Source organism: Leptonotus elevatus, chromosome 12 (assembly GCF_054856555.1).
Source record: "Leptonotus elevatus isolate MCC_2025b chromosome 12, RoL_Lele_1.0, whole genome shotgun sequence".
In the NCBI taxonomy this organism is placed as follows: Eukaryota; Metazoa; Chordata; class Actinopteri; order Syngnathiformes; family Syngnathidae; genus Leptonotus; species Leptonotus elevatus.
Genome location: NC_141250.1, coordinates 13,286,303 through 13,310,292, shown reverse-complemented (window position 1 = coordinate 13,310,292; position 23,990 = coordinate 13,286,303). Strand labels below are relative to the sequence as shown.

At 38.8% G+C, this 23,990-nt stretch overlaps 1 protein-coding gene across 1 annotated transcript; it reads left to right on the top strand.

Annotated features, from left to right (window-relative positions):
* Positions 1–13,897: 13,897 nt before the first annotated feature.
* On the top strand, positions 13,898–23,977 carry LOC147164645 (thioredoxin domain-containing protein 6-like). Its single transcript, XM_086091822.1, has 17 exons — positions 13,898–14,041; positions 14,162–14,222; positions 14,392–14,495; positions 15,072–15,143; positions 15,750–15,866; positions 16,119–16,221; positions 17,185–17,267; positions 17,342–17,434; positions 18,445–18,599; positions 18,954–19,150; positions 20,583–20,724; positions 20,793–20,900; positions 21,567–21,718; positions 21,784–21,928; positions 22,417–22,649; positions 22,722–22,772; positions 23,893–23,977. The coding sequence occupies exons 1-17, from the start codon at positions 14,009–14,011 to the stop codon at positions 23,961–23,963; spliced, it is 1,920 nt and encodes a 639-aa protein (XP_085947948.1). The 5' UTR covers positions 13,898–14,008; the 3' UTR covers positions 23,964–23,977.
* Positions 23,978–23,990: the final 13 nt, after the last annotated feature.

Here is a 23,990-nt window from a genome sequence, read left to right as displayed (position 1 = left end):
TTATTTTAAATATATTATTGCGCTGCATAATGGCAAAATAATAATTAAAAAATATATATTGTTTCCATATTTCATGTCCAAATTGTATATCTCGTACATGTGCATCACAATAGATTGAAATATTGTATGATTAATTTGTCATCTATTCAACTTGTAAAAGTCAACATTTTATGTTGTATACTTTTTTTCAGAAGGCGTATTTTTTTATACAAAAAAATTATTTGATGTACGATTTCAATTTCTTGATATGGTAGATTTTTGGGGGGCTTTTTATTAACTGCAAGCTATAATCATCAACATTGTAAATAAAATCATGAAATATTTCATAGTGTGTGTTGTGAGACTATAAAACGTGGAATTAAATGGAAACTACAGGAAATAAATGAGTTTTTCACCACGATAATTGACTGCATGTTTAGCGTAAAAAAAAATCCTATCAAGAAATACATTGACTTATTTTTCTCCATTTTTTTCACTGCAACACAAGCTCTAATAACAGAAGATGATATGAATATGATGCTAATAATTGTTACATAATGCTCATTGCCAATTCCCAGTCAAGGAGCAGAAACAAGGGTGATAAGCGTGGTATGAATTTGAATTTGGAGGAAGCGAATGTGCTCACTGTTTATTTTTTAACGCATCTCAAGGGTTTACTGTCTCATTTCTCTGTTTTAATATTAGGAACATAATCTTGCACCCATAAGCCATATGCACCAATTTAAGACAGCTTTTACATGATAGATCACAGCACGTCGCCGCTCTGTGCTGAACATTTATTCAAGCGTCTAACAGTCAAATAATTGGGCATTTGTTCATGGAATGTTTTATCCAGGAGGCTCATTTATTTGAGGCTCAGATGATATCACTTCAAAAATGCGCTGGTGTACTGTGAGTGTCATGATTGCTTTTAATCAGTGCCCCATACACGATGGCTGAGCTACTTTCAACCCTTGGTTTCCTAACTGAAAGCGCCTCTTAATGTGAATGACTCCTTTGTGGCCTCAATGTTGCTCTCATGTCATTTGAATTGGATGCATTGCAAGCGAAATTGCTTTGGATATAGCATATGACGCTTTAAGGTCTTAAAAGATGACGTAACAAGGTGGAAAGCAGGCCCCAGAGTCCCAACGCAATGATGGTTTAAAAATTGGTATACAGCGATGGCAAATGTGTAATTAATGAATACATATTTGCCCAATATATCATAGAGCAGGTGGGGAAAAATGCAAACAGTGTGTAGAGTTTAACGAGAAGCAGAAACAGCAGCTTTAAAGCTTCCCTCGGCGATGCTGTGTGAACTCTATTTATACAACTGTTTGTGTGTGCAGATGCTTGTCGTAGCCTCTTAATAGCGACGACATATCAGGTTTGCCTTTGCAGCTTGTTTCCGTAGATTGATCAAACCCATTTGAGCGTGTCAACATGCGCCGGCGCTGCCGTAGATCGACATCAATATTTACAGTCCTCTTATATATTATTCAGCCATGAGCTGTTTCGTTTGAGAAGACAAGCTGGCATAGCACAGTGACAGATGAGCAACAATAAAAAGCAGGGGGATAAACATACCAATAATTGGGCTGAAGTTGAGCAGTTTCCCTCCATTCTGAATTGCCTAATTCCCAGATGCCTTGTGAAATGTTAGGAGTAGAATTTTTAATCGGAATTAATCACATGACTTCAATAGTTAACTCACGATAAATCGCAAATTTTATATCTGTTCTAAATGTACACTAAAATATATATATTTTTTACGTTTTCATACTCTTTAACATAAAAGTGGGACAAAATGTGAAACTAATAGAAATATGGCTGCATCTTTTAGTAATTGATACGGTAATTTCATAATAATTCATCAAATGTAGTTAAAATTAAAATGTGTGCTGTACTGTAAAAAAACAAATGTGATATTGATTTGTGTTGGTCATTTTTCTGCCACTAGATGGCATAATTGCATTTGTAAGACGATAGCGACAGCTCGGTGCATTTTTCTTTTCATATTAAGAACGATCTAATCTTCAACATGAAATAACTTGTGAAATTATGCACATTTTTAAAATTGTAAAATACAACTTAACCCCAGTCTCTACAAATGTATGCATTATTATTACTGCAAAATTTTGACATTGACGTGTCTGCTGCGTTGCGACTGGAATTCCCCCAGTATAAGCTTTCCAAGTAAGGAGCGGTCATTAATTAACACACTAAATTTGACACCCCGAGTTAGGAGTGATTGTTTTTTCCCCATCGGCGATGACAATCGTTAATATTTACAATTTAAAAAAAATTATTATTCAGCAAAGCGTGTTCTAAACTTCTCCGGAGGGAACCTGCCCATCATGGCATCTCTCACCGGCATCCTATTATCACACTTTTCCAAGATTTCCGTCGTCAAACAAGTGTGAATTATTTTGTGATAAGCAATCTTGTTCCCGAGGGTTTGCATTTGACGAGGCAATTAATAAATACAGTTTATTGCTCAGTGGAGCAAAGCACGCATCCCCCCCAGCTATGCAGTTGCATTTAGTAATCAGTAATTCAAGTCCCTGTAAAGTGAAAATAAACATCTGAAATTTAAGACACACCACACAAAAGAGCGTTATTAACATCCCTGCCAAATTTCAATGATTAAAAATATTATCAGGTAAGTGAGATGAGGCTTAAAAATTTTGGAACTCTAAAATATCCAGTTTTGTCACGACCATAGATGTCGCAAGTTTTGAAGAAGTGTGCAAGGTATTTCATTTGGGCTAAGAATGAGATACAAGCATAAATATGCACAATACTGGAACAAACTGCAAACACCATCAAATTCAATTAGCACCTTATCTTTATAATGGCACTTTTTCCCCCCCAGCTGTATAACAATGAGCAGTTGTCCCTTAACTCATTCACTGCCATTGACAGCTATAAACGTCAAAAATTTATTTGAACTATTTCTATTAGTTTAACATATTTTTATTAAGAAGAGTATGAAAATCTAGATTTTTTTTGGACATTTAGAACAGATATAAAACTTCTGATTAATCGTGAGTTAACTAGTGAAGTCATGCCATTAATTACAATTACAAATTTTAATTGCTTGATGCCCCTAATTTTTAATAATCTTTTCTTTTTTTCCCCTTTTATACACACAAAAAAAAAAAATATATATATATATATTTTATATATATATATATATATATATATATATATATATATATATATATTTATTTTTTTATATAAGGAAAAGATGATTAAAAATTAAGGGCGTCAGGCGATTATAATTTTTAATCATGATTAATCGCATGACTTTACTAGTTAACTCACAATTAATCACAGATTTTATATCTGTTCTATTACAATTTTAAAAAAAATCTAGGTTTTCATACTCTTAACAAAAGTGGGGAAAAAATTTAAACTAATAGAAATAGTTTAAATTATTTTTGACGTCTATAGCCGTCAATGGCAGTCAATGAGTTAATTTGTGTCCACTGTTTGTACTGTAAGAAATTACATTCCCCTTAAACGTGCTCCATTCGGTGCACTCTTTCTCAGCCATTCTATTAATATATTTTGCAAACATGGGCCCATGCTGTGACCTTGGTTGCTATGACGAGCACCAGCTAGCTCATCTAGCGGCTTTGCTTGATGACACTAAAGTGCAGATTTTTAAGTAGCGGGCAAACAAGTGGCCTGCTGCTCTCGGCCCCAGTGGGACGATTGCGGCTCATCAGTATGTGATCAGTCAATGTCGTCGTCATCATACAGTTGAAGTCTTGGGACTCGGGAATATACTAAGAAGGAGTTTTATACACTACTAAGGAGCATTAGGAAAAGCAGATTATCGTCACCTTTACATCGGCTTCCAGCTTGTAGATTTTAAAGATCTCTTACTCCTGAGGTCTGCAGACTCGGGTCAATTAATGGAGCGCAAAGCAAACATGGTGACGCAGCAGTTGGCTGTAGTGCTGCACACAAATGGAAAAAGCATTCAACAGTGAAGTCAGGCCCAAGAGTTAAATATATTTTTATTTTATTTTAAAAGGTTTAAAATTTTGTACTTTTAATTATGTGAAGCACATTGTGTATGAAATGTGCCATATTAATCAAACTGGCTTGCCTTGCTTCAAAACAGTATTGCTGGTATATTACAATTCATGTGAAACTGCAAGAAAAAAGGCAGGTAGTTCTAGACTATTTACAGACGATGATGATAATAATAATAATAATAATAATAATAATGATAATGCGCTCAATGAATTTGCGTTTCATGCCCGCCGTTGACATATTTTTTATGAATTAAATACATCAGACAGCCACCACACATTCACCCAAATCGCAGAAGACCAGCTGTCCACCCTGTGCCAACACTTAGATGTGGTCTATCTGCCACCAACCTGTCATTCTTGCTGCACCGCCCATCTTGGCAGAGACCGGTCGTTGACGCCCCCCAGCTTCCATTAGAAACACTTGGAGGTAAATCAGAATGCAATGGGGTGATACTGATGTATTCAGACCTGCTCCGTAGAGGAAAGCAATCACTTCAATTTGCCGTGTCACCACTGGATTGCGCATGGTGACAAATACAAACACTACAGACTGGTTGATGCCTTTCAGCGCAGAGGCAAAGAAGATTAAGCTTAGGCAGGCTACAAAGTGTTGCCGCGAGCCGCTGCGGCGGGTAAAGCATCACCCCCAATCTGAATGAAAGTGAACCCGACAATCAATTCCAATACACTTTAAAGAAGAGGCATATTCATTTAACCTCCGTTTTCCACATTTACACCTCACGGTAGAAATAAAGGTGGCCGACATCGACCGCCGACTCTGTGAGGAGCCTCTCGATTTGAGGGATGCAACAGAAAGCAATCTCCACTCTTCTTCCCAACATGCGTCTCTGGGAATAAGAACAGCGCAATTGTTTTGCTTCATTGTGTAGCTTTAGAGGGGGGGAAACTACCTGAGGGAGGTGTGATTTGATATAATAATATTACACTCCAACCAGCAACCATATTTTAGAGGTTCATTTATCAATGTCAGAATATTTGATTAATTCCTGGGGTTGGGGGCTGTTGCTGTTGCTGATGGTATGCTTATTATGGTGGTACCGCATCATTCAGTATAATACATCAATGCCAACTCAAACCGCAAATCGTCATAATGGGTGCATTGTACACAGTATAGCTTAAAATTCGGAATAAAGACAACTTTGCTTTGACTCATCAAATCATTTTTACTGTTGATTCACTTTCAGTGAACTCCTTTTTTTGTTGTTGTCGTTGTCGTCCATTTCGTGTTAACTTCTCACATTTTTTTTTTAAATCAGCATTTGAGCAGATCTTCAGATCTGCTCAGCTAAAGCGCACTCTCCTCATGCTGAAAATGTGATGTTATTTTGGTTTAGCATATTTTGCTGTGGCACAAGCTGTGTGTTCACTTCTGTGTTACTTTGTGCTATTTCAACTGGTTTTGTTGTTTAGTTTTTGTTTTCTCTCGGTATAGTATTTATTCTGAGACACGGTGTTCTTCAGGCTTTTCATTTGTTTTTTTGTTACGCTAACGTACAATTGGAAACACAACAGACGAGCTAACTAAATTAACATCGTTATCTGCATTTTAAATTGTCAAACACGATTTAGAGACTTAGCATCAAAAATGCTTTCATTTGTTGACAGTCTACTTCTGCTTAACATCATCGATCAACTTTACCTTCTGTCAAACTCTCGGCACCGTCAGAAGTGCAGACTGTGTTTGGATATTTGAGATTTTAGATGCAAATGTAGCGGTGTACTGTATGAGTGGCATTAAATGAGTGACGTAGAAGCTGGAGTGAGTTTGGTTGGGTGGCCATTTTGTTTTTGTGTTCTCATTTTGTGTGAGTTTGCCTGTTCGGTTCATCCGATAAAAGGCTGAATGTACAGCAGCATCTGTAGCTCTCCTTGCCCACATGCGAGGGCATTAAAGTACTCTTTCTTTTTTTTACTCCATTTTTTCCACTTCCCTTGACAGGCGGCATGTCGGAAGCTCACGTGTAATTTACATTTTAGCTCACAAGATTATACAAATCAATAAATAAACCAAGCAAGTGATCATAACTAGCATTTTGGATAACTCGTATGACAATGCACCTCTAAATGAAGTGGGAGTGGCTTACTGTGCGCGTAATTGAGCGAAAGTCTACATCGCAGTAAACCTCCCTTCCATCACAAGTTCCAAACAATTTTGCAAATTCTCTTGGGATGCAATTCCACTGCCAACCACTAGATGGTGGTCCACTCATTCGAGACGCCATCCTCTGTGATCCTGCTTTTTGCGCCTACAGGAAGCGACAGCTGAGGGTTAATTTTATGATGTAAATGTACACCTTTGGTCATGATTAGTGATATATATTGTGGAATGACTTACCATAGCACATAGCCAAGAGGGATGGCTACACTATCTTGTTCTCTCTCAATATATGTGTTAAATGTTTGTATTATTTTACAAATGTGCTTAACGAAGTTATGTAAATGCAAAATTTCTCTCACGGAATTCACTTATTGAGTGGGTGGCCTGGAACGTAACCACCATGACGGAGGCGGGATTGGTGTATTTTGCGTATGGAAATGTGAAGTGTCCCTTGTTGTGATGAAGGGCAGCCTTGTTGAGGGAACGGGCTGACAGTGAGGGTCTGCGGTGGCAGCCCATCCTTAAAAATGTGAGTCAGGCACATCATTTTTTACTGCATTCAGGTGTTGAATAATGCATGCAAGCTAGCTGCATGCATCAGCAGCAGATGCCCAAGCAAGCCTCAGTGGAGTCTACTTCACTCACAGTCACACACTGCTGCCAACCCATCTGCAACCATCACAACATTGGCAAGTCACCAAGCCGAGAATAGCGTTGACTTGAATTGCACACGCCGTGCTCACCGCCCTCCATTTAGTGCGTGTTACTGTTAGGGCAGGATGGAGTCGCGGGGATTCGCACCTCCTCTCTCTGCACATTTGAATAGCAATGACATCACTTTCACAGTTCATTTCATTCACAGATATGAGTGGCATCACGTCGCCTCTCCAACTGCCACCAGCCAACCAAAATCATGATATATTACATTTGAACCGGATACATTTTGGGCAACATAATGGTCACTGAGCAAACCCCCAAGGCAACACACTCGAAACCCGCAACACTCATTTTCACAAAACAAAGAATGACGCGCAGAGATTGCAGATCTCGACCAGTCTAAACAATTACGTCTGACAGGAATATCAGACTCATTCATGGGCGTTAACTTCTTTAGTCATGAAAACACATGACATGCATGATGGGCTGATATGCCTTCCTGAACCCATGAAAAAGTGAAGAAAAAATAGACTGAAAACCTACACAAATGCAAATAGTGGCTATATGCTAGCATCAGGTGGATTGGCCTCGCTATGCTAGGCTCAATGCTATGCTAATCGATATGCTAGCTTCCCATGATTGAAACTATACCTATTGGTTACGTGTACACACCAGCGTCTGCCCAAGCAACTTAAATAAAATCACTTTAAAAAAAAAAACTGCTGTAAATCTAAACTATAGCTAAAGAATAGACGATTACATGTCTAAAAATGACAGCGGTGTCCATCATTAAATAAGCACCATAGCAGCTGACTGCAACCAGCTGAGTAATGTTGAGGTTACCCTGAGTTAAATCAGTGGAGGGAAGAGTTTGTAAACGGTATGTCAAGTTTGATATTTGTATTTTTTTTATCCATTGTTTACTACTTTCGTCACTGCCCGGTGTTGGCGCATGTGTATTAAATTAACGTCCAATTTGGCAAGGTTTACCTGTGTCAAAGCAAGGACATGTCCAACAACTCATCCAAGTGTTTACACAAAGAGAAACCACAACACAAAACATGAATCCTTTTGACAAACTCAACACAGCAAAACTAATTCGGAAAAATAGAGACTGTCAAACCGCATGCACTTTATGTAACATCCGCAAATAATTTGTTTGCCTTATTTCCGTGTCACTGTCAGTAAAGTGTGAGGAAGAAAGTGGCTTTATTATTCAAATTCATGTGTATTGGTCACGGCCAAATAAGCCTGGCAGTCATAAGTCAGCGCCCGCTAACTTTTCAAGGAAATTGTACTTATCTGAGTAGTTCATGTACTTTCACAAAATTTTGGGCTACTCGTGCAGCTTTAGGCCTACACTTGATTCTATTCTCACAGGAGGTGAGCCTCATTACAGGAGGCTGAAATGAGCACAAAAATGTTTTGTAATCTGTCATTTTCTTCTTTACACCAGAATGCCTGCTAATAAAATGACTTTTCAATCACGAGTTTTTTGTTGTTGTTGTCATATCATATGAATTAATAACATTCCAAATCTATGCTATGTTTACCCTTGTGGTGTTAAGCTTTTGATATAGTGTTTTTATTAATATGTTAAGAAAATTTTTTATGCAACGAAAGCCGTTAAGGTGTAAAGCCTCCTTGTTTTAGCGAGAGAAGAAGAGGGAGTTTCACAGCTGTGAAATGAGGTTTTGTGCGAGTAGCTTAGCTGAAAAGCCAGCGTGGGCGACTGAAGCAATTAACCTGAAGTTTCGTCAACGCTGACAGAAGCTTGCCTCTAATGATGCCTCGCAGTTATGGTCCAACACCCTAAATGAGGGAAGAATCAGCCAAAAAAAAAAAAAGGAGCTGTAACACTGGACCATAACAACTTTTTTGGCTATAATTTCAAAAGGTATACAACACTGCTTATCATCAAAATGGGTTGTTTTTACCAGCTAGAATTGCGGCCTTGGGCAATAGCAGTCAGTTTTAGTATGGAAGTAAAAGCCTACTCGGATAGTTGATATCTATTTTTACCGACCTAGCGCCTTTAAAAATAAAAAATAAAAAAATAAGTCGCTTGTATATTTTGGGGGGGGGGGGGGGGGGGTTGCTATGTGGTTCTAAAGAGACATCTTCCTGCAACACAAACACCAATAAGAAATGAAAATAATATTTCAAGGGAATCCTGCATTTTTTATTTTTACTCCAAATTCTTCATTTGAAGAGACGGAGAGAGTAAAAGAGAAAAAATGATGCTTCGGGCTCATTTGTATGAACGGGTGCGGTTGGGAGACATTTTTCATACCCATACACTTTGCTTAATGGACTCTGACAAAGCCATTGGCGGCCTTTATTTAGATGCAGATGACTTCCTCCACACTGGCTTCCTCTGTCAGCGCCACAGTTGCCTGTCAGGGAGAAGAGGAAAAAGGAGGATGGTGGGGGGTGGGGGGATGGGGGTGGGGATGGTGGGGTGCTTGGAGCTCCCTCCACACTGATAGTCAACATGGCTGCCTGTCAGTGCCTCTCCTAGCTCCATCTCGAGCGCCTTTGGCTAACACCATTCCTGCTTTCACGCTTTAAGTTATCCATCAATGCAGTATTAAGGGAGCAAACCACCCCTCTCTCGCTCCCCCCTCCCTCCTTCTCTCTCTCTCTCTTCAGGAATTCAGAAGCACTCACACACTTTTGGCTGCCTGTCATGATATTTATAGGATGCTGGCAGGTACAGGCTAAAGGGGATTGCGACTAGTTTTGAACTTTCTCAACAAGCATCGCCGCAAAGCTGCCTGCTGCCGTTGGGGCGCAATGTGAGGAAACACTCAGATGAGAAAACAATTGTTTTCCGAGTGTGACAACACTGTAACATTGTGACTGGTGACAAATACGCCTGAAAAATTAACTATTATGTATTCCATCACGGTATTGCATACAGAAGATGTTTTTTTGGCCTGGGAGAGCTGATAAGCATGCGACTGGCATACTGAAACGGCAGGGCTTCCCTTTTTTTTTTTTTTTGCCTGTGTGGGGTGTGTGTGTGTAAGAAGTTTCAACATTGAGGCAACAGTGCCCTCTTGCAAGAAACAATCATTTGCACACTATTAGGTAAACCAGCACCATCTGTCGGACCTCAAGAGATGCATTGATTTAATGATATGTTTCTGATTGATCGCCCACATTCCTCTAAATATGTTTGAATCCATTTTTTTGTGTATGCACTTAGGGCATTCATCTAAATTAATGCAGGGGTGCCCCAGGGCTCTGTCTCCGGGTACTCTCGATTACATATCTCTTTCCCATATGCAATAACTTCTGCAAATATAACCTCCATTTTCACGGATGAGATCCAGTTCTACCTCTCAACCCCCCCCCCCCCCCCCCTTTCTTTTACAGACTGTCTATCTGAATTTCAATCCCGGTTTAGTGTGAATTTTCGTAATCTCAAGCGCAACAAAACGGAGATGATCAAAGTCGAGTCCAAATCCACACTTGCCAAAACCAAGTCCCCCCCCCCATTGACAAATTATTATTAGTTATTATTAAGTTCACTAAGCACGAGTTGTCTGGGATGAACTATGATGTTTTGAAGGATAGATCATTAATTGGCAACGTGACCTACGAACATTTTACCGGGATGCCCTTTTACTTTAATTACTGCCGATAGTGAATGCTTTTCATGGGCAGTGTGACATTTCCCTTGATGGTGGACAAACAGATAGGAACGAAATCAGTTAATCCTTGAATGTCATCTGGGATTTCTGTCCAACGTTTGCATCTGGACAATAACGTAACACTCCTGTGAGGCTAAATGCAATGAATGTACATTTGTGATTTGTATATCTCGAGATGCGCAAATGGAAGCTAATCTTCAGCGCCGAGCGGCAAATCCTCTCCCTCTTCTCAATCCACTCGGGGTGACTGCTAAGTGATTTTTGCACGTCCATATGGCGACCAGAGGCCCTTTGAGAGACTTTGTGATGTCTTGCAATAGAGCCCGGGAAGCTTTAGCGTTAGCATGAAACGCAACTTCAAGCGAAGAACTTCAAAGCGGGCTACACGGCCTTGGGCAAAGACTCTCTCTGCTTTCAGCTAAGGTCAGCAGTGAAGTCCTGTTGGACTCGCACGTCTTTCAATTGAAGAGTGTCGATTTCTTTGACGCATGGATACGCTTGACAGCTTCTCACAGGGTTGTCACTATATGTATGGCTTAACAAAATATTCCACCGTAAGAGATTTAAAGGGGGCATGTTTTGGATTGGATTTTAATATATATACTGTGCAAAAAGCATGTACCTGAAACGTGATTCTTGTCATATAAAGACTTAATCCAGTTTAACATTTAGCGGTATGGATTTGATTCTTCTTTTATTCTTAATGTCAATTTACTTTACTTTTAGCCGTATTATAGGGAGCAGTCAGGACGGAAAAGCTCCTTTGGGTTGCAATGTACAAGTGCTACGTAAATAAAATTTGATTTGATTTTGTTCTTACTATACCACTCACAATAATTTTCATTAAAGCTATGGAATGCAGAACATTGAATTCCGAAATCGCTACTGCCACCTGTGACCCAAAAAATGAAACTGCATTTTCCCTTCTTTACACAAATGCACACATGACGTCATATCCGCAGACAAAGGGCGGGAAATTCAAACCCAAATCCTGTCTCAAAACTATTGGACGGAGCCTTGCAGGAGTTCTCATTATGAACAGCTGAGGTGTTAATCTACTAATGAGAAGATGTTTCAGTCATAAATGGCCAAATAAAAAAGCTATTGTAAAGATATTTTTGGGGGAAAATTGTTACAAATTGCAGCTTTAATATTCCTATGGCCGCCATGTCACTCGTTGCCACAACCTGTGCCTATTTCTGTGGTGGCATAAGAAGGCCGAAGAAAATACAACAATAAAGGAATTCATTCTATTTCAGATGCTCACTGAGCTGGCGTCTACTCCGGCTCAAAGCTTGATTAATTAGATATGGATCTGGACCACAACGTCTTGACTGAGGATATTTGAAAGACCCCATTTACCACTTTGTTTACACAATTAAACACAATTAGTGCCGCTCAGCCGCTGTTCCGTTCGAATAGTTTATCTGAGCTCAGAGCAAGATACAGACTCACTAAAAGACATCCCCCCCTTTTCGTTGCCATGCACATAAAAGCAACGTGTTTCCAAGAAAGTATGGTACCATTTATTTTTAACTGTCACTTTACATAACGACACAGCACTTACAGAACACTTCAAATTCAAAACATTATTCAGCGTGACTTGTCTCCCTGGGGGTGAGGCGGTAGAGCTGAACATTTTAAGCATAGCAGGTCATTGAAATTCATGTGATTTGAGTACTCAAGACAAGAGTGGGCCGATATCCTGGCTCTTTCACCAGTTCTGCTCACATGACAATTCGGTTGGATGTAGGGTAGTGAATAGTAGAGGAGGGGAGGAGGGGGGAGGGGGGGGGCACTTTAAGAGATTGTATCTTGGCTTTGAAATGATAAGAAACTACAGCAGATCCACAAACGTTAAACACATTGCATTCTGGGAAATTAGTCTAACTGCGTTTGCTTAAAGAAAAGAAATAATGGCAACTGAATTAATGAATTCTCAAGCTAAAATTCTAATTTGACCCCCCCCCCCCCCCCCCCCAAAAAAAACACGTCAGAAAACACACCAGTATTAGTTTTACATGAAAAACTGGAGGGAAATGGCGGGGGGATTTTTTTGTAGACTATCACACTAGATCTCATGCAATATTTAGTGAAATAATATGATTCTGCCTGAGGCGCCCCGACAAGACTTTATTCAAGAAAATGTGAGTGTCAACCCGGAGGAGACAACACAAAGCACTAATTAGGCCTTGTAGGTTTTGCTTGTACAACAAGTGACCTAAATATGCTGCCGGGATAAAGAGAATCTTCACCCCAAAAACAAAAAATCAGATTTTCCCAAACATGAAGTCACTGTTTTACTACATTCGACACGCTCCGGCAGCACCGCTCAGACTTCAATCCCAAGCTGACATGCAGGCCTTTCCTGTCCATCACTTCCAAGAGTTTCAACAGTTTTCTCTCCATCAGCTGTCAGTCAACTTCCACCCCAGCATGATCCGCCTCCAATCCATCCCTCAACGAGACATCAGAGCTCTGCACTACATCACCACCTCCAGTGTCTAAGCTCCAGGTGAGTCTCCTCCACAAGCACCTAATTCATAAGACCCGTTTCCTGAGGTGACCCACTTCCTGTCAGGGTCTATTCCGCCCACTTTGTGATAAATTATTAATTGCACTTCAAACCGCTCGTCTCCTTCCTTCCCCACGTAGTCGCTCGCTGCTGATTGAAATGATGGCTTCGACCTTGAGCGACCAATTGAGACCTTTGCTCAGCTCGCTCCTCAATTAGCTTCTTCATCATCAACCAGAAAGATGTATCAGGAACTGCCAGTTTTTGAACATTTGCAATGTGTTGCCTTCAGAACTGTTGAACAAAGTCATGAAATCACCATCATACTGCCGGACTTGTGAAAACAAACATTTTAAATATACACAATTTTTAAGACAGTCTTCCATCAAGATACAACAGCTGGATTCTTTTTTTAAATTTTAAAAACGGCTGTAGTTTGCAGTGGAGTTACTGATATCCAGTTACTTTATTTACCTCTCTGAGAGCCAACATATTTGAAAGAGCTCAGTATGCCGCAGTGCACTACAAACAATGATCATAGTATTAATAAACAGTTTTACATGAAATCTTAATAACGTCTCAATCAAATATGAGCATTATCTTAGTCTGTTTTTGGTCTTATTCGTGTCCCAAATGTTTTGACTGGTGAATGAATGTTCAACTTGGGTTATTTTTTTTAGCAAGGGAGCCCTCTGGTGGCTATTAAGCGTATTGAAAAACAACAATCAAACACGCTATTCTATTTATTATCTAAATAAATATTCGTTTAGTCTTCTGAAAATATTAAGTCCAAAATAACGTTCAAGAGTTATTTTATAATAATTTTCCATTTACTAGTGTAATTTTTTAAGCTCTCGGCTATGGCACCGGAAATGGAGAGTCGTTGCCCAGCAACCGAATGCCCACACTAGCGATAGCAACAAGTCGTGTGAGCTTCGACGCATGCATTTTACGTATTTTCAGTGTACTTTTGTCGCTTTTACAGATACACTCACCTACAGTATATATTACCTCTGAGTTCAGTACAATGGCAGGCAAGAAGAAAGAAACTACTTTGCAGGTATAACCAACAGGTTATTTCAATAGACACAAACAAACAAGAAACAAACGTTTTCACTCACAGCCATGTGTAATTTCTACTTCATTTTTCTGACATTGTTTCCCCCCCACCCCACTTCAGACTTCCGCCACTAACCAAGAGCAATGGGAGGAGGAGGTTCTTGCAACAAAGGGTTTAACAGGTAAGAACTATACACTTTACTCCATTTAAATCTATTCATAAAGTGACTCACACAAGTTTGAGGTGGTCGTTAACGCACCTGTCTTCTATTTGAACTGTAATTTAATATACTCTGGCGACCCCGAGTGGTAACTATGGGAACCGCATCCTCTTCTGTTTTGTCTCCACAGTGGTGGACGTGTACCAGCACTGGTGTGGTCCCTGTCGAGCTGTCATTAGCCTCCTACGAAAAATCAACAATGAACTCAGTGACGACCTGTTACATTTCGCCACAGTAAGCATTTTCGGCGTGTAAACAAGGGATGGGCAAACTTTTATGTTCAATTGAAATTAAAGTTTTAAAAGTGAACAGATGGGGTAACTCAATCATAGATGGGTTGGTAAAGTAGTTTGAAAGAGTATTTAAAATATGCAAACCCGTTTATTTTTAATTACTATATTGAAACAATTCATGCTAATTTTTACATGTTGTGATTTGAACTTAGTCACTGCTAATGAAGGCTATATATGCCAATTTATTTAATATATTAAAAAATATGTTTCTAATATTTTATTAACTAAGTTAAGTGACTCGCTGGGACAAGCCCTGACAGGCAAGCTAAAAAATATATCACAATATAATAATAATAATAATAACAATAATAATAACAATGAATATATATTTTAATGAACCAATTTTAAGGAAAATAGCATAATTAGTACAATAAATATGACTGGATGTGGGTCTGAATAAAGAACGGAGTGGGCTTCATGTGGTGCTCAAGCAATACTTTGCACATCCTTGGTGGAAATACTTAAAAATTATAATTCACAATGGAATGCCTAAAATTCCCTGTGTGCGTGTGTACAGGCAGAGGCAGACAGCATTGATGCTCTGGAGAAGTATCGAGGGAAATGTGAGCCCACCTTCCTGTTCTATGGGGTGAGTCAGACTCTGTGTTACTTTAAAGGGTCTTCTAATGTTATTACTGTGTGTGTGCGTGCGTGTACTCCAAGGCTGACAGCATTGATGATGAGAGCGAACGAGAGAGAGAGAAAGGGAGGGAGGAGGAGGGAGAGTCTTGTTTGCTGTACTTTCAGAGGATTTTATTGGAGGGAGGCATCTATTTGTACAAATGCATTTTTATAACAATATGAACCATAATTTTATTACAATTTGATTTGTTTCTATTTTATATATTATTTTTAAGGCAACATGGTCGTCTATTAAACAAACGGTAAGGTGATGACGGTGACACCAAGTGGGCAAAATATTGCTTGCAGCTGAAATGCATATTTTGTATTGGTAATATGCCAAATATTTTGTCATATAATTACTCAAATAATCAATGGGATGATCAGTAGAATAATTGATTTGATAGGCCCAGCCCTAATAGGAAAAGGTGAATAAAAAGTGTGGGGAGGGTCATAAAGTTAAAAAATGTATATAGATAACTTCATACTTTGAGATTTTTATCTGTTGCGGGGTGAAGTTGTGGCACATAACCCCTAAGATACAAGACGACTACTTTTGTGTTGAGTGTTCCAGGGTGGCGAGCTAGTGGCCGTGGTGCGCGGGGCCAATGCACCTCTCCTTCAGAAGATGATCGTAGACCAACTGGCCAAGGAGAAGTTGGTGCTGGAGCACGGCGGTCAACGTAAAGTGGTAAAATGGACTGCAACATATACAGTCAGTCACATAATGCTCAACCCAGGATTTATTTAGATTTAAAATCAAGTTTGAAATCACACTCAGATGGTCCACTGTAGGGATGTGTAAGAGAAATGTATTCATAGTTTGTAATTAAATCTGTATCAAATACGAAAGGAACATAATACTGTATGTCGATAATATAGTCACCAAGTACACCCCCCCTCCAGGGGTTGACTCCTGCTAATTATTAAATGTACTCTGCAGGTCGTCGATAATGATCTTGCAGGTGGAGAGAAGATAGAAGAGCAGGGGGCCTATCATCATCATCATCATCATCATTATTCAGAGGATGGAGAAGGTCTAATAGGTACTGTAGAAATAATCCGCTCTTGTTTCATCCTTGCACTGACATGAATGCGACTAATACAGGGGTCTGTAACCTGCGGCTGTGGAGCCACATGTGGCTCTTTTGTCCCTCTCCTTTGGCTCTCTGTGAATCGCTAAAAAAAAAATATATATATATATATATATATATATATATATATATATATATATATATATATATATATATATATATATATATATATATATATATATATATATATATATATATATATATACACATTTTTTTTTTTTTGGGGTACATATTTAACTTTACAAAAAATAATTATTGAATATTCAAAAATAATCTTAAATCCAAATTTTTTAATTGTCAGAAAAAGAGAGACGAAAGGTAGATGAAAATGTTTTCAAAATTACCTATATATGTAAAAATAATAATAATAATAAAGTGATCATAAAATATTCATGAAATTGCCAAAAATTAGAAATTTGATTTAAGAAAAGACGGTAAGGAAAATGTTCAATAAGTAACCATAAAGAAATCCCCCAAATTACCATAAAATGTCCACAAAATGGCAAAAAAAAAATCAGAAAATTCATAGCAAAAAAGGCAGAAAAAATGTCTAAAATAGGAAGCAGAGAGACAGAAAATGACCATATGTCCATAAAATTGGCAAAAATGTCAGAAATTTGACAGAAGTCTAAAAATGTATGAACAATTATCCCCCAAAAAAGAGGCAAGGTAGAAGAAAATAAATGTGTTCGTATTAGATGATGCTCTCATATTTTTGTGTTGTGGTGCAGCGGCTCTAATGAGCTCTTGGGCCCTCAGTACATTACATTAACACCGTTTCCTTCATCACAACCTTCAAATGTTTTGCGGCTCCAGACACAATTTAGATTATTTGGCCTAAAATGGCCATGGTCTTAACGATAGCACCTGTTCTTAATGGCCATCATTCGCTGTTGCTCAATCTGTTCTTCACAGTTCCTGCCAGCAAGTCCTACACCGTGGCCATCATCAAACCCGATGCTGTTGCTCACGGAAAGGCTAATGACATCATTATGAAGGTACACAAGGACTCTGATCCCCCACCTGGCGTGCTATTTTGCCCCCAGAAATTCATTTTGCTGTCGCCACGTAGATACAAGACGCAGGGTTTGAGATCCTGGCCCAAGACGAACGCACGTTGACCGAGGCCCAAGCGCGAGAGTTTTACCAGCACAAAGGCGCAGAGGTACGGTAGAGCAAATCACAGGAAAAGTGAAATGGTTTAACGCTACAGTATATTTCCATAATTTAGTAATACATAGCTCACAGCAATTGTCTTCAAACATGTATAATGTAGTTAGAAGCAAATCTCTTAATTCACTTCATAGGGTCTTGAAGTTGAACAGTACTCATTTTGTACAATTTGTATTATATTACATAGTATCATAGTTTAGTATGGAGTGATGCAGGAATTAACATTATTTTCTCAGATTGTATTTGATGTTTATTAGGGGTAAGGAATTTGTTGAGTGGGGCCATTATTTGTACAAGTCATAATCTAATTTGACATATTTTAGGTAGCTATATTGAATTGAGTTGGATACATGTTAGTGCCCACTTGTGCAAATTCTATACAGCAAAAGGCAACCGTAGATTTTTTTTTTAATAAACATTCACTGGGGAGGAAAATCTTAAATCCTTCAATTTGTCTGCACTATATCACGCGTCTACAGTCTGTACATATTTTCTCTAAAGGGCTTAAATCCAGCTGCTGGCTCAGCAAAAATCATTTTGCTTTGTGGGCAATTTGTAAGTCGAGAAAGTCTTTATAGAGATTTGAACATTTACTAAATATGCCAGAAAGGGTAAAGGCATCATTTTCTTGAAATATTGATGTATACTATATACAGTGCAATGAAATAGACTGGGGAAAAAGTCCTATAATTCAATTAAAAAAGTTTAACTCAAATCATGCATATTAATCACATAAAAATATTTTCAGAAGACTTATTTGTGACCTAATTTCTACATGAACCATTTTGATGATGTAATCTAATTCCTTGATGGTAAAATGGGATTTTCATAATGAAATATTTCACTGTGTGAATTAAAACTGCACAAATGTATTTCTGTTTATTATCCTAAAATATTCTTATTTATTAAGTTTGCACCTGCACAAAATCTCAATGTCCAATAATCGAGTTGCTCCATTATCTGTTCTTGCCTCTTGTTTTTGTGTGTGTATTCAACCTGTAGGACTGTTTCGAAGACCTGGTGCAGTTTATGTCCAGCGGGCCCTCACACATTCTGGTGCTCTCTCAGCTCGAGAACTCGTCCGACGTGGTGCAAACCTGGCTCCGCTTTATCGGACCCGCAAACATCGAAGAAGCTAAGCGGGAAATGCCAGACAGGTGAGATGGTGAATATCGCGTTGAACTACAACCACTCTTGACAAATTATCTTATTTCAATTCATCCATCCATCAATAAGCTGCATATTTTTTGTGATTTTTACTTAGTGGTGTGCCATGAGGTTTTTCGAAGGTAAATATGCCTTAGCTCAATAACAATTGGGAAAAACACAGGTGCAGAAGATAGTAATTAAACTCTACTAGAGAGTACATGCACCAGTGTGGAAGAATGTCAGATTTCCGCTCTCTGATCAGAGACACCCATACGTCATGACGCTCCTCCACGGGCCGAGCACCAGCCGAGCAACCATCTGCTCTTCTCTTATTCCCCCCCCCCCATCCCGGGTACCGGCAGCTTGCGGGCGCAATACGGCACGCGCACGCTGTTCAACGCCGTGCATGGCAGCGAGGACAGGGATGAGGCCGGCAGGGAGCTTGCCTTCTTCTTCCCTGATTTCAGCACAGCCCCGAGAACGGCGCAGGATGCGGAGGAAGAGCGTGTGGAGAGGACGCTGGCTCTCATCCGGCCTGGCGTTGCCAGGGAGAACAGAGGTGGGGTCCGGGCCAAATACACAAGCACATTTCTATGCGTGTGCTTGCAAGTATACACACTCTAAGGTGGTGGTTATATCAAATGGAATGGCAGCTGTACGTCACACTACACTACACAACACCAACGGTTTGTCTGCAATACAGTAAGCAGGCGGGGGGGACACGACCGGCTGATCGCCCCTCTGTTTACACAACAAACTATGATCCTTAACTCATTTGCTCGTAAAAACGTATAAATAGGTGTTCTATTTTAAATGTTTTAAGTGTCCCAAAGACGTATTTGTACAAAAACGACCAGCAGGTGGCAGCAGCGCAAACGAGATCAACCAGGGCCATGTTAAAAAAAGAGAGAAGAGAATTAATTTACCCACAGTTCTAAAAAAGATTTGTGAAATAATGAGGAAACTTAGCTATATTCTAATGCTAATTGCTGCAAAACGGAAACAGATAGAAATGTACTTTTTTTCCCTGATGAAAGAAGATACTCTAATCTTTCTTTTGGTAGGTTCCATGTATGGGACAATATTCTGTGGGCCTTACAAAATCTGTCAAAATCCAGGAAAAAAGCTGGGAGCAAAGGGGGTTACTTCACTGAAAATGGCTGGGAGTGAATGAGTTAAACATTTACATTTCAAACTCATTTTATTACCCATAATAAATGGCCAACAGTTGATTTTGGAAAATGTGCCCAAGATGTGCAAAGATTAATACAAAAAAGTAAAAAAGTTATATAAAAAAATATAATAATAAAAATATGTTAAATTTTTTTTACATTCATTTACACGATCCATGGCAACAACAGGCAACCAACTGGTTTACCCATACTAACCTGAGCTCTCAAAAGCCAACTCCTAATTCGCCGACAAACACGTCACTCACCAGACCAGTCCCTGCCTTTAAAGGCAAACATACAAACTACAAAGTCATAGATAATAGAATGTAGATCGGTGAAGACAGTGACTCCAAGTAGACAACAGTACCTATGACTCATTCACATTTTATCGTTTTAAGTTAAAAAACAAACAAAAAAAACGACAATTTATATCTGATTATTCAATGTGGTTGTGGTTATGGGATCAATTCAAAAACTATTCAAAAAACTGCAGCTCGAGTATGCTTCCCAAATTGCCAAGCAATAACAGGACCCCCACTGTTTGTTAGCTTTAGGTTTTTATTAGCCACTGAAAAATTTATAAACAAGAGGTGAAGACTCTCCAAAATTTTGTAAAAACTCCTCCGGAATATACAAAACTGAGAATGTGTTGTTCAATGCACATTGTTTTCAAATACAACAATATCCCGAGATTGAAAATGGTGGATGATTGTGTCAACCTTCATTTTTTCTTTCTCCCTCTTTAAATTTTTTTATTTTATTTATTTTAGTCTTCATGGCACTAATAAAATTAACATTTGATGTGTGTGTTGTTTAAAGAGGAGATTGTGGCCCATATAAACAAGTCAGGCTTCATCGTGTCTCTCCAAAGAGAGGTGATGCTGACAGAAGAGCAAGCCAGAGAGTTTTACACCCATCGCAACCAGGACTACTTCCCGGCACTGATGCAAAGCATGACGAGGTAAATGGAACACGATTGTGTCAAATATTGATCTAAGATGTTGACTCACCATGTGCATGTCCATACAGAGGGTCAGTGCTCGCTTTGGTGCTTACTAGAGAAGATGCTGTACAACACTGGAAGAACATGCTCGGTCCTTCTGATCTTAAAAGAGCCAAGGAGGAGGACCCTGAATGGTGAGATAAATTCTTTCCATTTAATCATATAAACTCTGCTCTCTTGTCAAGCATAAAGTATTTAAAAAAAATATATATATATATATTGGCCTAACCTGTTATAAAGAGCCTTTACGGTCTTGCACAAAGGTTCCTGCCAACTGATTCTTTGGGGGATTTCAAAACAAATTTCCCAGACTTTATTAGGAATAGTTGCAGATCCACAGAAAGCCAAAGAAAAACACACAATTGATACTTTGGTGATCACTGAACTAAGCTCTTGTGACGTATTGAGTCTCGACTTCTTTTTTTTTTCCCCCAGCGGGAAAGGGGGCCAGAATTATGAACAGTTTAAAATAGCAGTCACTAGAAAGCAAAACAAATGTCAGGAAAGGCCCACTAGAACAACTGAACTTGATTTGGAAATAGTAAAAGTCACTTTAAATATTGGCAGGTGTGTCACCTCATTTAACATGACTTTGAATGTGATCAGTTAACTTGGCCACATTCGCAGTTAGGAGGGTGTGTACACTTGTGCAAGCACGTTATTTTAGCTTATTTTGACTTCCCCTCCCAAATAAAAAATCTGTATATTACATTTTAGTTTTTACATGTCTTTTTTATGCAGTAACGTAATGAAATATGACTTAATTGTAACCATGACGCTGCCTCCTGTGTGACTCCAAGTCTCGGAGCCCGCTTTTCCGTGAAAGGCGATCCGCTCAACCAGCTGCATGGAAGTCAATCTACTGAGGAGGCCTCCAGGGAAATCAGCTTCTTCTTTCCCGTGCAACAAACACTGGCTGTCATCAAACCAGACGCCGTGGACCAACACAAAGGTTCAGTATTAAAAAAAAAGTCACGTTGCTGGCATGTTTATAGAAGCTGACCATTTCCCCTACAGACAAGATTTTGGAGGAGATCCGCAACAGAGGATTCTCCATCAGTCGAATCGAGGAGAAGCTTTTCTCCAGGGAGATGGCCGAAGGATTTTACAAGCAGCACAGGGAGCGGCCTTTTTTCAGCCAGCTGGTGGAGTTCATGCGTAGGTTAGTTGATCACCCCCACCCACCCAAGAGAAAACACCCCCAAAGGGGGCATTTGGCACTGTCACACGTTTTTAAGCTCTCTTATAAGCAGCAGCAGCTAGCCTCAGGCAGACAGCCAGGAAGTCACTTTTTTTTTTTTTTCTTACAGCACATTTAAGTGTGGAATCATTTTCCGCTTCAATGACTGTCTCACACTCATTCCACTTAGCTATTACACAACGGCTCAAATAGAACGGACTGGGATGTGAGCGCAGAACGCTTCAGACTTTGGCGTCTTTTCCACTCAACATCATTTCGAGTAGTGCACGATATATGGGACTTGTTCTACTACTGTTATTTAAAGGAGACATTATGCTCACAAACACATTTGTGGAAATCGAGCCAACTATTTGTATACTGGTCCAAAAAAATGCACATGTGAACCGGAGCTAATACTACAGTGTAAAATTGAAAGCTGTCCATGTGACCATCGTGCCTTCTTGTGTTAGTGGTCCCAGTGTGATGATGGTCCTGGAAAAGGAAAACGCAGTGGAGGAGTGGAGGGCCGCCATGGGTCCCACAGATCCCGAGCGGGCAAAGGCGGAGTATCCTGACTCTCTGAGGGCCCGCTTGGCCACCGGCGTCCTCCGCAACTCTGTGCACGGCTCGTCGAGTCAGAAGCGCGCCCAGGACGAGATCCAGTTCATCTTTGGGGAGCAAATTGAGCTCACTGACACTTTGGGTAATGACTTGATGTTCATTAAGGTTTTGTTTTTCATTGCTTAAATATGTTTTCTACCTACTTCTTATGCAGATAAAGACACAAATGAAGCCACTCTGGATAAACATCAGCAACAATATGAAGGTATATGTTTGCCATTATGTTAATATAAACGTCCTATAGTAACCTCATATTTGTATGATTGATCATTTTTGTAGTAAAATTCAAATGTATTATATAAATTAATTGAAATTAAAGTTAAAATTTTTTGAATGAATTGTAACTGCTAATTATATGATTTATCTTATATAATCATTTTAAATATAATAATTTACATTTCACAGGAAAAAGTAATAATTAAAATGGTAATATATAAATAATTGGAAAATAATTTTAAAACGTTAACATGTTTGAATAATACAATAAAATATCTGTGGTAGCTAATTTGAGAAACAATACAACTGGACATTTAAAAATGTTCATTAACACATATACATTTTACATTTATGAAGTAATGATAAAATGAATTTAAAACAATCAATAATCAATTTTAGAAACAATTATGAAGAAATTGTAATATTTATAATTATTAATTTTAACACCCAATTAAACTGAATTTAGTAATTAAATTTACTGATACCAGTAAAATAAAAAATGACCACTCAATTTTAAGCAAATACAAAATATGCCCCAAGAGTCATGTACAAAATGTTTGTCATTATTTTCATAGATGATTGCAGCAAACATGACATATTTGCGACTCTAAACCAATAAAAACACATCATTTGGATGAAGTCAACACTTCTGGTTCATGATTTGATCCTAGCTAACCAATCTCAATTGCAAGTTGATTTGCATGATGTTCATGTTAAAAAATGTTGCACATAAGCATGGTAAGTTTACAACACGTTACAGCCATACTATCCTGGCCTCCATTATACATTATAAAACATGATAAACCAAAAAAATAAATACAAATCCTTGTTGTTCTTATGTGATAATAGAGTCAAAATCAGAAAAATAATAATTGCCCAGCAGAAAAAATGCAGGTCTGAAGGGGTTAAAATAAGAACGCCTGACTATAGAACTAGCTGTATATAGAAGTCTGCAAGAAAACACTACTCATATGTGATTGACACAGCCAGGGCGATATTGAAATAACAATATATTTATTATTCTGCTTGGAGCACATTTGTATGTACTGTACATGTAATGATAGTAAAAATACCTCATTGTTTTCTCCTGTTTTTCAAATGACAAACAGGAACCAAATCCTCGCGGCCCAACAACTCATCATTGGAACACAACCTGAAAATGGCTCCTGAACTGCTTTAAACTTGCCCCCCCCCCCCCCCCCCCCCC